The sequence below is a fragment of the Phaenicophaeus curvirostris genome, chromosome 7 (assembly GCF_032191515.1).
Source record: "Phaenicophaeus curvirostris isolate KB17595 chromosome 7, BPBGC_Pcur_1.0, whole genome shotgun sequence".
NCBI lineage: Eukaryota > Metazoa > Chordata > Aves > Cuculiformes > Cuculidae > Phaenicophaeus > Phaenicophaeus curvirostris.
Window position 1 is genome coordinate 7,767,658 of NC_091398.1, and position 13,650 is coordinate 7,781,307.

General features: G+C 37.2%; 1 protein-coding gene across 2 annotated transcripts in view; it reads left to right on the plus strand.

Moving 5' to 3' along the window:
• The window catches only part of PGAP1 (post-GPI attachment to proteins inositol deacylase 1), a 33,087-nt gene that overhangs the window by 14,078 nt on the left and 5,359 nt on the right, over positions 1–13,650 (plus strand). For both annotated transcript variants that reach the window (XM_069860717.1, XM_069860718.1), the window contains exons 8-22: positions 7–112; positions 1,868–1,923; positions 2,004–2,087; positions 4,545–4,594; positions 5,640–5,691; positions 5,865–5,942; positions 7,344–7,419; positions 8,265–8,338; positions 8,418–8,469; positions 9,172–9,238; positions 10,096–10,204; positions 10,577–10,615; positions 11,654–11,747; positions 12,408–12,498; positions 12,735–12,932. In XM_069860717.1, coding sequence (XP_069716818.1) covers positions 7–112; positions 1,868–1,923; positions 2,004–2,087; positions 4,545–4,594; positions 5,640–5,691; positions 5,865–5,942; positions 7,344–7,419; positions 8,265–8,338; positions 8,418–8,469; positions 9,172–9,238; positions 10,096–10,204; positions 10,577–10,615; positions 11,654–11,747; positions 12,408–12,498; positions 12,735–12,932 — 1,226 coding nt within the window. The remainder of the gene's footprint in view (positions 1–6; positions 113–1,867; positions 1,924–2,003; positions 2,088–4,544; positions 4,595–5,639; positions 5,692–5,864; positions 5,943–7,343; positions 7,420–8,264; positions 8,339–8,417; positions 8,470–9,171; positions 9,239–10,095; positions 10,205–10,576; positions 10,616–11,653; positions 11,748–12,407; positions 12,499–12,734; positions 12,933–13,650) is intronic.

The following is a 13,650-nucleotide window of genomic DNA, read 5'->3' on the forward strand; positions in this document are numbered from 1 at the left end:
TTTTAGATAACTGAGGATCCAAAGAAGAGAATGTCTGTATTGAAGCACCACTTCGTGAGACATCCTGCAAAGATATTTGAGGAAAATCCTGAGGCTTTTATGGAGCTCACAGGTGTGCTGCAGGATTCAATGATACTCCTTGATTAATAGTTAATCTTCTCACTAACAAAGTTCTGAAATACAGTTTGTCCTTCTCTAAACATTGCTAAAATGATATATGGGTTATAGACCTGAACTATCAGGTTTTGTGCAGTTTCAGCACCAAGTAGATTAAAGGGGGTAGGAGTGAAATTCTGTCATTTTCCTATGGCTTAGTATCTGGGGTCAAGCAGGAGTCATGTTTACACCAAGTTGTCCAGTGGGCCATCTCAGAAATTGTGAATAGCTAGATGTCAAAAGAACAGTCTAATCTATGCTTACATCCCATGCTTGCTAGTGGGATAGTATGGAAATTGTAGAGTCTATTGTATAGTAGGATATTGTTTTAGTCTTGCGCTGCTCATGGAAATCCTGAATATTCAGATCTGCTTCATCAGTGAATTCCTTTTTTTAATGACCTGGCAGGGTAAAATGTACCGCATACTAATGGTTTCCTTGTAACTGCTAAGAATGCATAGTTAAAGGTGAGAAATTTTGACTGCATGATGTCTTGGGAACTAACCAGAATTATTGTAGGGCACAGCATTATTCCTAGTTTTGCTGAAGTGAGCTTGTTCCTTTTATGAAAACCGTATTATTTCAGGAATTTTCTTAATGTAAACTATTGGAGAAACACTGATGTAGCTTGAACTTTGGTGTCCAGTTTTGGCCACCCTGGTATGAGAAGGCATTTAGGCATTGACAGATACTGAGGTGAGTATGGAGCAGAGGGCCACCAAGATGGTGGGCTCAGGAGAGGCTGAGTGAACTCGTTTTTATCGTCCTGAAGAGAATGACCCCCCCTAAAGGGGTCCCGTTGCTATCTTCATGTCTTCAACTACCCAATGAAAGACTGGAGAGAAGGTGAAGCTAGATTTTTCTTGGAACTGCCCAGTGATTACACAATTGGCAGTAGAGTCCAGTGACAACAAAAGACATTCCAATTAGATATTAGAAAAAAAGGTGTTTTACCAGGAGGGCAAACACTGCAACAGGTGCTCAGAGAGGTTATGGAACTGATTTTTCTGTCTGTTTGTGCTTTTTGGGGTCAGTTTTAGCAATAAGAAAGATTATGTTTAAATTGGATTTCATATTTGCGTCTTCGTATTTCTGGTGACCTCTTGACAGTTACCTAGATTTCTGTGATGAACTTGTTACTCTAGTTATGTAGGAGAAAGATATTGACCTTCTAGAATAGCAGTTTGCATTGTTTGTGTCTCTGATCTTTTCATTATTGTGTCTTATTCTTTTTCTCCAGAGTATCTTTAGCCTGCTACTGTTCCCTTGTATGTGTTATTCACTTGATTTGCCAGCTTGCATCTACACAAGTTTCTACACGAGTTTTCTTAAAAGGCTGTCAGGACCAAAGATTGGGGCTGTTTCTAATGTTGCCTCAGTTGTAATCAGTCATCCTGTAACTGCATTAGTATCTCTCAGATTCTTATTTGTTTTGTTTCCTTGAGGGCTTTTTTTTAAGATCCATAGGGTTTTTATTTTACTGTTAATACATAGTAATTGGATCCTAGGGTTGTGATGTTTCCTGTGTAACTGATAATAACTGTTGCATGCAGTTCTGAGCAGTAGCAATGCTGTGTGTTGATTAAAGCTCATAATGTTCATGGCGTCTTTAAAGATAAATGCTAAGACCTTGGCAATAAGTTAAAGATTTTGGAGTTAAGGATAGTAGTTCCTGTAGTGTGGCATATTAAAACATACTTATTTTTTTTAGGAGCTTTCACGTGGATTACAGTCAAAGCCTCAAAATGGACTTACTCAGTTTACAATGTAAGTAACATTTTTTCCTCGTTGTGTTTTTATCTTCATTTTTTTTTACTAATGAAGAGTGTTGGTTTTTTTCTTTTAAGGATTCTGATGGAAAATATTTCACATTTCCTCTTGTAAGCCACAGAAAATCATACAGCCATGTTTACTGTGAAAACAATATGTTGGTAAGAAAATACTTCTTTAACATCTAGAGTTTGTTTATAATGCTATATTATTTTAATTTAAATTTGCTGCAGTTTTAATACAATTTAATGAACCCTTGTTGAAATTACTGGCATCCATTTACATTCACAGCCTAATACACTCTGTTTAGATGCACTGTTTTAGCGTGTCACCCTTGGAGTTAAAGATCTGAAACCTTCCGTGCCACCTGAACCTTAGATGTTTTATTTTTATTTTTTTATGGTTAGCCCCAGATTTCTTTCTCCTTTCATTCAATGCAGGTGTGTACTTACGGGTTTCACTGAAGCAGTTATTTTTAGTGCTGCTAGGATTCAACCTTACTTCTGATTTGGGAAATCTGTTTATAGGTTTATTTTCCTATAATAAAAATTCAAGGGGTCCTGAAAGGCTACAGAGATCTTCCACTAGGCACTGGAAGTGAGTGGAATCCAAATGAGAAAACAGCACTTCTCAGTTGTCTTCTTTATGGAGAGGAGAGGCAATAATGTGCATTTCTTATATTTTTATCTCGGGACGCATAAATTCAGCCAAAATGGTTTTGGGGACTTTTTAAAAAAATATTTTTGAAAGCAATGAATTAATGTCTTGGAGAACTGGAAATGGATAAGTGTGGTTTTAAGAATTACATCAGTATTTTAAATTAGTGGTAAGAAAACTGATGCTTTTCTGTTTCATCCTGCCTGTCCTTGTCACCACTCCCTTACCAAAGAAGAGGCTTATACCATCACTGTCAACAAAGAGTGTATATTCTCAGTGCTTTTCTGATCGTCCTTCCCAGTAGTAGCTTCAAAATTTACACATTTGTGGTCTTAGTTTTGTTTTAGTAGGGTAACTTTTGGCTTTGTTGTAGTATCTTAAAGACAGGCCTGTTCCTGCTTAAAGAGGAGGTACAGAACAATGTCTGAGAGATTGGCGTCGTGGTATTACTGCTTCAGAACACTTAAATTCTCAAGAAGAGGAAGAGTAGAGCATTAAAAATCTGAAGTATTTCTTGATTGCTTAGGATAGTACCTTGAGACATTCCTTGTAGTTAGAAAAGTTGTGGAGAGGAGGGTGCTGGCCTCTTCTCCCAAGTGACAGGGGACAGGACAAGAGGGAATGGCCTTCCCTGAAGGTGTTTAAGGGACGGGTGGACGAGGTGCTAAGGGACATGGTTTAGTGTTTGATAGGAATGGTTGGACTCGATGATCCGGTGGGTCTTTTCCAACCTGGTGATTCTATGATTCTATGAATTATACATTAAACATAAGGCTTTTATTTTCTCACAGGGAAATACTAAAATTAGTTTGCTTAACCTTGTATTTGTTTTTAGACAATGTATTGATTCATAACTGCAAAAGGTGCCAAATGGAAGTTACTTAAAATAGTTCCTTTCACTTTTATGTTTTCATTTTTCTGTCCTTGTAATTCTAATTCCAAGATTATGTATAGCAGACTTTTAATGGAGAGTATCACTCGCTGTTAACCCAGAAGTCTGAATTCTTTGTGAAATAAAGAAAAAAAGTTGGTGGATATCTTTCATCATAAATAATTGAGGAAATATGAGAAATTTTGTTTTCATTGTCTTCGCTTGTACACTTCAGCGTTTTACATCCTTATGAGAGTTTGGTCATTATAGTGATAGCTGCTGGAGACACACTTAATAGAAATGGAGTGAGATTGATGTGCGGGCATATGATATAGGGGAAAAGTTAGAAAAACTTAGAAGGCTTAGCTCACTGAAATACACACTGTCTGCTAGTAAAGGCCTTGAAGACCCTGGATGTTGATAAGGGAGGAGCTCATCCGCAGACATTCACTGATAAGGGAAAGCTGAAATGTGCACAACAGCAAAAACCTGACTGCACCTGTCTCTGCAGTCTTGGAGCTCAACCAGGACGAGAATGTGCCTGCACGCAGATTGGGTTCAGGGACGATTCATGAGGAAGATGAAGGCTACTTCAGCCCTGAGCCCCAGACTACGACACCACGCCTGCGCGAGTATGGGAGAAGCTTCTCGAATCTAATTATAATAAGAAGCAGGGAAAGGTCATGAATATGTAATAGGCGCTTATGAATAGGCATGTCTTTACACTATAACTGTCTGCTTGTTAGACCATACGGTGTGCGAGTTAGGAGGATTACCCCCTTGCACCCGCCTGCGAATAAACACATACCTGCTTTAAAACCCTTAACGGAGTTATAGAGTTTGATTCTGCAAAACAGATGAGGATGTCAGTTTGTTCCCCTCTTTCGTAAGTTAATTGCACCAAGGCTCTGTTATCAGAGGGTTTTTAGAACAGTTACTGACATCTGGTATACTGAAAGAGCAGGTACAGAAATTTTGGAGACAATTACTCCAAACAATGCAGGAGTTAATGCTGATAAAGTATTGCTGTTTTTAATAGAAATACCTTCATGCATAGGTAATGTACTATTTTGTGGTATTGACTTTACAGGACATGAGTAGCTGGATTTATGGCTGTATGAATAGTGATTCACTGACGTGGTGAGTATGAACAGTTCCCATTCTTTATTCAAATGGATCGTATTAGACTACACTTGAAATTAAAGCATTTAAAATATTCTCCTTGTTTTGGACTCGATGATCCGGTGGGTCTCTTCCAACCTGGTTATTCTATTCTATGGTTGTTCTATGAAAAGTAAAACTCTTACAGTGAATAATTCATGCTTTATGTATCATGAAGAAAACAGGAATGAAAAGGCTTTCTCAAAATTACCGCATGAGTGCAGAATAAAATAAGCTAACTTTTTCTTCTTGGAGCTATATTTTTGACTTTCATAGCAGTGAAAAGTTGCTCCTGTTGCTCTCTTGTTGGCGCTCTGCACTGCACTGAATTCCTAAATTGTGTGTTTTGTAGCATCTCTGTAGAACCTCGCAACAGAAGACATCAAATATCACTCAAAGCCTTCTGAAGAGTGAATTGAGGCATTTTTTTGTATATTTTCGCATTCAAAAATTGCTATTTTCATATGAAAAATATTTGGACATGTGGATGATTTAATGACTTATTTGACTTTTGTCATTACAATTGTTACCTAATGGTTTTAAAACACTCTAAAATGAATGAATATGTTGCTGTTCAGTGTGTTAACTTAATATAAGTTCGAAAGATTTTAGAACTGCTGCAGCCTCTGTTTTTGTTTTATATGGTATTTTTGAGATGTTCCTATGGGAAAAATTGTTACTTTTGGTCTTTAAAAGATGCTAAGCCTGTGTCTTAATTCAAAGCCAGCGCTGTTCTAGCTTGTTAAGAGTTTTCATTATGTATCAGAAGTTGCGTGGCTAATAACTGCTGAATGTTGTGTGTATGACAAAGAGCTTTGCTTAATTTGTTTTTGCAAAAAATGAGATTTGCAGTATCTGAAATGGTTACAGATTGATAAATTACTGTGGTAGCCGACTGCAGTAGACCCAAACTTGTTCTTGATTTAAAGTCACATGAAACCATGTAGAGAGGGACAAAAGCTGGTGTGTTAATGCCTGCATAATGAATATATTCATCCTTTAACATGTATGACTTTTTTTACAGCCTGGAAGTTACTGATTTATCCTGGAGAGCTGAGTTACTTCCAACCACCAAGGTAAGTATTGTGTATAACTTGTAGGAGGGAGAGGTGCTTGGTTGGGTAGTTTTGGGGATGGGAGAAGGTTCTGTTCTATTTACAGCATTGATACTTTCAGGATATTTTCTTCTTTATTTTTCCCCCCTTTTTCATTCTTTCCTTCTCTCTTCTTTTTTTTTTTTTTTTTTAAGGTTGTAATACTGAAACTTCTGGACTATCCTTCTTTGTCCCACATTGTCATTCAGGTGCCACCCACAGCTGGCAATAAGGTAAAAAAAAAAAAAAATGAAATGCAGAAACTGCCTAGTGTGTTTATAACTTTCAGATGCTATGATGGAAGGAAAAGAAAATATTAAATATGTGCTAAGTTACTTTGATAAACCATAAACTTATGTTCAAACCACACTGGAGTGTAATAAGCTCAGAAACACTTTCATTTGGTAAAATACTAAATGTAAGGTGTGACAGGTACTTGAAAAATACAGAGCAACAGTTCTCAAACTTCTTGTTGGAGGTTCTAATGCTTTTCTTCCTTGTTTTTCTTAATACTTTGATTGCATTCCTGGACTTTCTATCTTTTTGAACAGTCAGTTCTCTTATCCAGGGTAGCAGAGAATGCTGTAGAGAATTGAAGACATCACATACAGATTCTGGGGAGCTTGGTTTACAGATACCTGTGAAAGCTCTAAGACCACAAATAATGTGGTAGACAGAGTTGTGCAGAGTTTGATAGTTCTGAATCACAGATGAGTTGGATATCTTTTCATCAAGGCCTCTCTGGATCGTGGGAAGGGGAACACTTGCTGAACTTGTGTATTACCCATCTGGGTCTGGCAGACCTTTATTTAGTCCTGAAAATCAGAGAACACTGAGTTTGAAGTCTCAGTAGTTCTGATATTCCTTTCTGCAACAAAAAATACATTCTTCATATCTGCAGCACAATAATCCATGATCCAAGAAGTTATTCACAGTTGAAGTGATTATAATGCTTCTGTATGGCTTTAGCTTCGTGTAGTTGTGGCAGAGACATCTTGCAGCTAAATTAGTAAGATACAACATTCTGGGGAAGCAAAGATGGAAGAGAGTTTACTTGTGAAATGTAACCTGCTAAGTTGCAGTCCAGTGTTAAATCTTGGAAACTGCTTTTAGAAACTAAACAAATGCTGGATTTACAATGGGATGGAAAATGAGAACAAAATACTTATTAGTGATGGTACAACTCGTACCTGCTGGATACTTGGCTTTGCTTTTGCATGATTAAACTTCAGGAGGCAAACTAAAGGTTCATTTTGCTTAGAAAATTGTATCCAGAGTTTGGACAAGTCAGTCTCCTTTGCAACACCCCTCCTGCCCCCAAAAACCAGATGTACCTGAGGAGGAGGGCTGTGAGCTGGACTCTAGTCACTCTCAGCTATTTGAATAGCCTTCTGAAGGTATTAGCAAATGGGTAAGAGCCAGCATATCCTAGAAGTTACGCTTAAGCTACCCAAACTAGTACTGTTGGGTTCAGGAATTAAATACCTGCCGGTCCCTATCAGTAGTGTGGAGGGGGAGCTTTTCACTATTTCTGTCTTGTACTCTGCCTGAGCCTCTGAATAGAATTTTGCAAGTGCAAAAGCTTTACAGTCTTGTGCTCAGTTTAGATCTGTGTTTAATACCCTGAATTGCAGTATACTTTGGCCTGTGAATTCTTCAAGGAGGATTCCAGAAGAGTACAGCTTCCTGTAACTCACCTTTTTTCATTTGGTAAGTAATACATAGAATCATAGAATCACCAGGTTGGAAAAGACCCATCGGATCATCGAGTCCAACCGTTCCTATCAATCACTAAACCGTGCCCCTCAGCACCTTGTCCACCCGTGCCTTAAACAGCTCCAGGGAAGGTGACTCAACCACCTCCCTCGGCAGCCTCTGACAGTGCCCAATGACCCTTTCTGTGAAAAATTTTTTCCTAATGTCCAGCCTAAACCTCCCCTGGTGGAGCTTGAGGCCATTCCCTCTTGTCCTGTCCCCTGTCACTTGGGAGAAAAGGCCAGCACCCTCCTCTCTACAACCTCCTTTCAGGTAGTTGTAGAGAGCAATGAGGTCTCCCCTCAGCCTCCTCTTCTCCAGGCTAAACACCCCCAGCTCTCTCAGCCGTTCCTCATAAGGCCTGTTCTCCAGCCCCTTCACCAGCTTTGTTGCTCTTCTCTGGACTCGCTCCAGAGCCTCAACATCCTTCTTGTGGTGAGGGGCCCAGAACTGAACACAGGATTCAAGGAGTGGTCTCACCAGTGCCAAGTACAGAGGGAGAATAACCTCCCTGGACATAATACTTTTGTAAAAAAAAAAAAAAAAAAAATTGGAAAACTAATATTATTAACATTTGGGTAATGAATTTGCCTGAAACTCCAGTGGTCATGGAGGATTTTGGGGGGTTCTTTTTAATGAAGTTAATACTGCTCTTGTTAGTAACAGACAAAGATGTAAGAAACACGGGGGTTTTGACTAACAGATGCATAAACGTTTAAGTCTCCTAGAAAAATATCTGAAGATGTAGTGAGTTCTCAAATAATTTTATCTAATATGTGAAAATAATACATCCTTTACAGGGCTTTCTTCAAGCAAAATTCTATTAAATTCAAGTGGATTACTTTACAATGTACAGCTCCAGCACTTTAACCAAGTAAGAATCCTACTTAATTTTTTAAGCTAAGGGAACCACTGTTTGGAGAATGTGATTTTTTTTTTCTTTTGTATTCTAGATATATCAAGCTTTCAAAATTTTTATAGAGAGCCACTGCCAGTCACTCAAAGGTAAACAGAAGCCTTCAAAAGCACATATTTATGAAACAAAGGTTGTTGAAAATTCTCAAGACAGAAGCTGTTGGAAAAAGAAGAGTTCTCTTATGCAATGGGATTTAGGGAGTACTGTTACTCTGCTCAAATATCTCTCACTTTCCACTTTTAGTTAATCAGGACACCTCACAGAAAATGTGAAATTAGTCCTCATATGTTTTTGTCTTACTTCCCAACAAAGGGAAGTTGACCTTCCAGCAGGATTCTGCATTATGTTGAAAGTGCTTCTCAAGAATAGCACGTTTGGCTAGGATTTTTATTTTACAGGACTCAAATGTGAATCTTGAGCTATGTGAGCTTAAACGGAATGGGGTGCTGAAGGACTTTGCTTCAAAAAAAAAAGTGATAAATTTATTATTAACTTGGGTTTACAGCTCTGCATTGAAACCACTAGTTTTCTCATAACCGTTCTGCTTTTAAATGTTGATGCCTCACTGTCCTGTTCTGTAACAGCATGTGTTAAAAAAAGTGTCATTTTTGTCCAAGGTTACCCACACTGATCTGCATTGCAATGCCAATTGCAATGTAACTGCCAGCAAAGGGATTCTACATACTCATAAAGATGCAGCTTTTGTTTACTTGAATTTTAGTTTCTGGAGACATTTGCCACATCTTGTTCTGGATTAATTTTATCTATTTTAATTCTCTTCTATTTTCCAGAAAGAAAACCTAGTGTTTACAGACTTCATGTTCCCTGGTCACGTGAAGACTCGATAATTGTAGCAAAGTAAGAACTTTAATGTAACTTACTTCTTGATATGGTTTTGAAGAATGTTTACATCCTATCATGGTAAAATTTCTGATATGAGACAACTTCCCCAGTCTTAAGTCTTTGGCTTCTGCGTATTTTCCTCGTTTACCTTTCTGCCCGTGTTGTTTTGACTTTTTCTCAGAATTGGAATGTCTACTAATCGTTTTTGTAATAGTTCTCACTAGTTTTCTCAAAAAGGAAGTAGATTTGCTGGCCTGAAATTCTTGGCTTACCCTTAGCTTTGCATGAATGGGGAATAGAGGCTGCTCTGGATGCTGACATCTTCCTGTAATCCAGGATATGGATTGCACAGCAGCACTAGGTTGCTTCAGCAGCGAAGTCCTACAAAATCAAAAGACACAGCTTGAAATATGTGTCACTCATGAATTGCAGTTGAACAACAACCTGACTTGATGATTGGAAAACTGCATTCCTTGTTTATTGTAGGGGTCTTAAGGATACCTTCCTATTTTTTTTTTTCCTCTGTAGTTTCTGAAAATGTAATACTTGCAGAAAACCAAATTGTATTCTTGAGAATCTGTCCTTCCCGTTCCTGTCACACAGGATATTTACATGTTCAGTGAGGCAGTGTGTACATGCAGGCTAAAATGGCCTGTTTTCATTAGTACCGTGCCCCTTGCTAGTTCAGAGGACAGTGGTTTGAGAACATTTTGTAGTCCTTTGTGAGAGGATAAATAAGTTCGTTATACCACAGCTTGTGGTGACACTTGCTGTACCATTTCTGCACTCTGTGCTCTTGTTGAAGACTAAGGCATGTTTGGCTTTTCTTGATTATAAGGACAACAATTACCAATTAGAAGTTGCTTTTCCAGAGTTCCATCTTTTACTGAGATTTCTGCCAAACTCCATATCGCTCGGCCTCAAAATGACAGCAGAGTTCCGGAATTAAATATTTACTCTTCCTCAGACTGTCAGTATGAAGTGAGTAATACAAATGTGTTTTATAGCTTGTTTTCAATGCTCTATCATTTTTTTGTGTGATTCAGTCTTTTAAAACATGTAGCTAATTAATCAAAATAAATACTAAGCAAATTTGAAGGGGGACTTGTCTGGGCTTTTAGTAAATGTACTGCATCTTACAAGTATTCTGCAATAGCTGGAGTAATACTGAAGACTGGGCTCTCATTTCTAAGTAAAACTCCAAAGCATTTGTTTTTAAAAAGTCAGTAGTAAGTTGTACATTTTAGTTATGGGATTGCTTTATTCTAATACTAATTTGGCTTCTTAAAAATGAAAATGTTTTGTACTTATGCTTGCCATTGTATAAAGTAATAACTTTTTTTTTTTATCAAGGTAATCCTGAAGACATCACTTTTACAGATTCTTGGACAAGTAAGAAAATCTTCTAGTACTAGATTGTTTTTCTGTCAGTAGCATCTTATGTTTTCCCTTCCTCCCTCCCTTCCCTGCTATGGCTCTTCAGATTCCTTCATGATGCCAAATGGAACACTATTGAATGATTATTTAAAACCTTGTCACTTGGCAAGGCCTCCCATCCAGATGAATTCAGAGAAGAAAAGTGCTCTAGCTTTAAAAAGCTACTGTAAATGTTGAGGATTTGGTTAAAGAATTAGCACCTTAGGTCACTTTCACTTTCTTGCCTGATGAGTCAGTAGTGTTGAAACTTTAATATGTATTTAGCGTCAACTAGAAGCTAGGGAAAAATGTCTTAAGTAGATCCATATGCTCCATTTCAGCAAACTATCAATGAAGAATGCATTTCAACATTGGTATCGGTAAAATTAGTGTCATTAGGCCATCTGCAGTTCTCTGATTCTGACAAGTAATTAATTTGCAAGCACCTAAGAGTAGTGCTGAAATATTACTGACAATTTTCTCTATTTGAATGTATGCATTTCTATCAAGGACTTTGCATTTTTTTGTTATTTTTTAAGAATTTCTGTGCTATTTGTATATTAGTCAGACATTCCTTCATGGCTTGGGCCAATTCAAATGTACATGAAATGTGCTTTTGGGCAAAGAATTTTGGAAGGCTATGTAGCTATATCCAGGTTTTGCTTGGAAACTGGCCTTTCGCTTTTAAATCTCTTTTACTGAGGCACCATTAACATGCTACTGTATTCTTTTAGGGTTTGACTGGAAAAAAGCATTTGTTTATAATTTGGTCATTTATCAAAACACATTTGATTAACCATTTATGATACATCATTGTATTTTGCATATATGACATTAATTACTAGTGGTGGTTATCATATCCATACATCAAAGTGAGAAATTGTTTGAGTTTTCTAAGAAGGATTTTTCCAATTGTGTTATTATGCTGGCTTCGTGATAATATTATGTGTGTGATTTCTAAATATGTTTTTATGCATATAAGTTAAAAGTTATCCTTATACGCTTGTCTTTCAGATAATAAGGTTCCATGCTGGCGCTCTTCCTGTCTATGTTATTTCTAATATTCTTCTTACTTATGGAGGACAATTGAGCACGTTGATGTCAACAGGTAGCTTTCTAGAAAAGTATTGTGTTTCTGGTCAAGTGTTTTTAGAGAAGTTACTTATCCAGTTTACTGCTGAATGACCAATTAGCTCTTGTGAATTTTTTAAGTTAAGCGTTGCTGAACTTGTGCAAATACTTGGATCTGTGCTGTTCAGTTTTGGTTTTTGCTTGTTGACAGTTCTCCAAGGTTGTGTTGTAGTAGCATTTTTCCATATTATTTTCCTCTGTGGTTCCTTCTTTGTGAATGATTGATGTTGCACGATATTTTAGATTCGATAGAAGTCTACTTGAAAATACATGTGAAAGTTTAAAATATATAGTTAATATGCACAAAATGCTTTATTTCTTGCGTGAAGATGGGATTTGCAGCCTAACTTTTAGACTTATCTTCAGACAAAATGCATTTTTATTTAAATTCAGGTGGTGTTTGTTACAAACTCAATGATCTCTCTAGAAGCTCTTGTGACATATTACCTGAATATGAGTGACCCAGTGAATAAGGCTGTTGATGATGAAGTGCGCTGACTTACACTACTATTATAGGACAGGGTTATCTTGTTTTAAAGTCAGCTCTCAAACCTTCGTCTGAATTTACTTTTTCTTGCAGATCTTCTTTGTTCATGACAAAATAATAACCATAGATATTTTCTGTTCTTGATTCTAGGCCAGTGTTCAGACTTTTCACTTGAGCTAGTAAGGACAGCTAAACCCTACAAAGTAGAACCTCTCATAAGCATTGTTATGTTTCTGCAGGGGTGAGTTTTCAGACCCAATTTATTTATTTATTTATCTATTTATTTTTTTATTTAAAGCAATTTCCAAACCAGAAGTTTCAGTAAAACTATTGATGAAGAAAAAATATTTTATCTGTAGTCATCGTGAACACCTGAATGTGATTTTGTTTGAAAGGCTGTAGTAGGAGGAATAATTGATATCTTACTGTAACAGTGATTGAAGGTGATAAGTAATACTGCTTTCATGTTTTTGGCAGGTTTAACTGGTTTAGAGAGATATGGGAATCACTGTCACTACCAGAGCTGGATGCTGCTGTACTGAGTAGTCAGGATGCATGGTTCCCCCTTGTGTCCCTGATTCTGTTTCTTTTTGGGACAGGCATTGCCTACTGGAGTGGAGTATTTATCTCAACATCTCTGAGACTCTTCTCATCATTATGGTTAAGTCTGATGAGGTAAAACAACATTATGCTATGTAATTATGCTATTTTAGATCACTGTGACCCTGTCATTTTTTTTCTATTTGCTTCAGTGGGAATGCTTGGACAGATTAAATTCTGCAATATAGTTTATACATGGTTTTAGCCATCTGGGCTTGTCGGTGTTATGTACTAACGAAATATGAAGGTTGCCTAAGACTCCTTGTTCCGCATCTCCAAAAGGGAACATAAATGGCTTTCTTGTTTCCTTCACCAGCTGTTGTGAAGGTTTTCAGTTTGCTTTGAGTAAAGCTTGTTGTGGAAAAGAAAGCAACTAAGCTACTCTCTTTTCAGCAGCTCAAAAAAGAAATGGGTACATGTAAAAAAAAGACTGTTGGCATTGCAAGCCGTTCCCCATTGTTCATAATGGATAAACTGCATTAAAGAATGCAGACGGATTTGTAAAACAAAACATCTTTGGGTGTTAATTTCACTCAAGACTGAATAATCTTATCGATGTAAGAACACTGAAATGTTTTTTTTTCTTGTAGAGATGAGTGTTTGGATATGAAAGGGGGGTTAAAAGAAGCAAGGAAGAAAAAAAGATTTCGAAAGAATAAATTAATAAATTGCATAATATGTTTAACTGTTTTAATAGTTTGATTGTTATAACAGTCCTCAGCTAGATTTGAGACAATTCTCTGTCTCCAGAAAGTTGGTAGGGATGCTCTTTACTTAGAAAATGTCTGCTAAA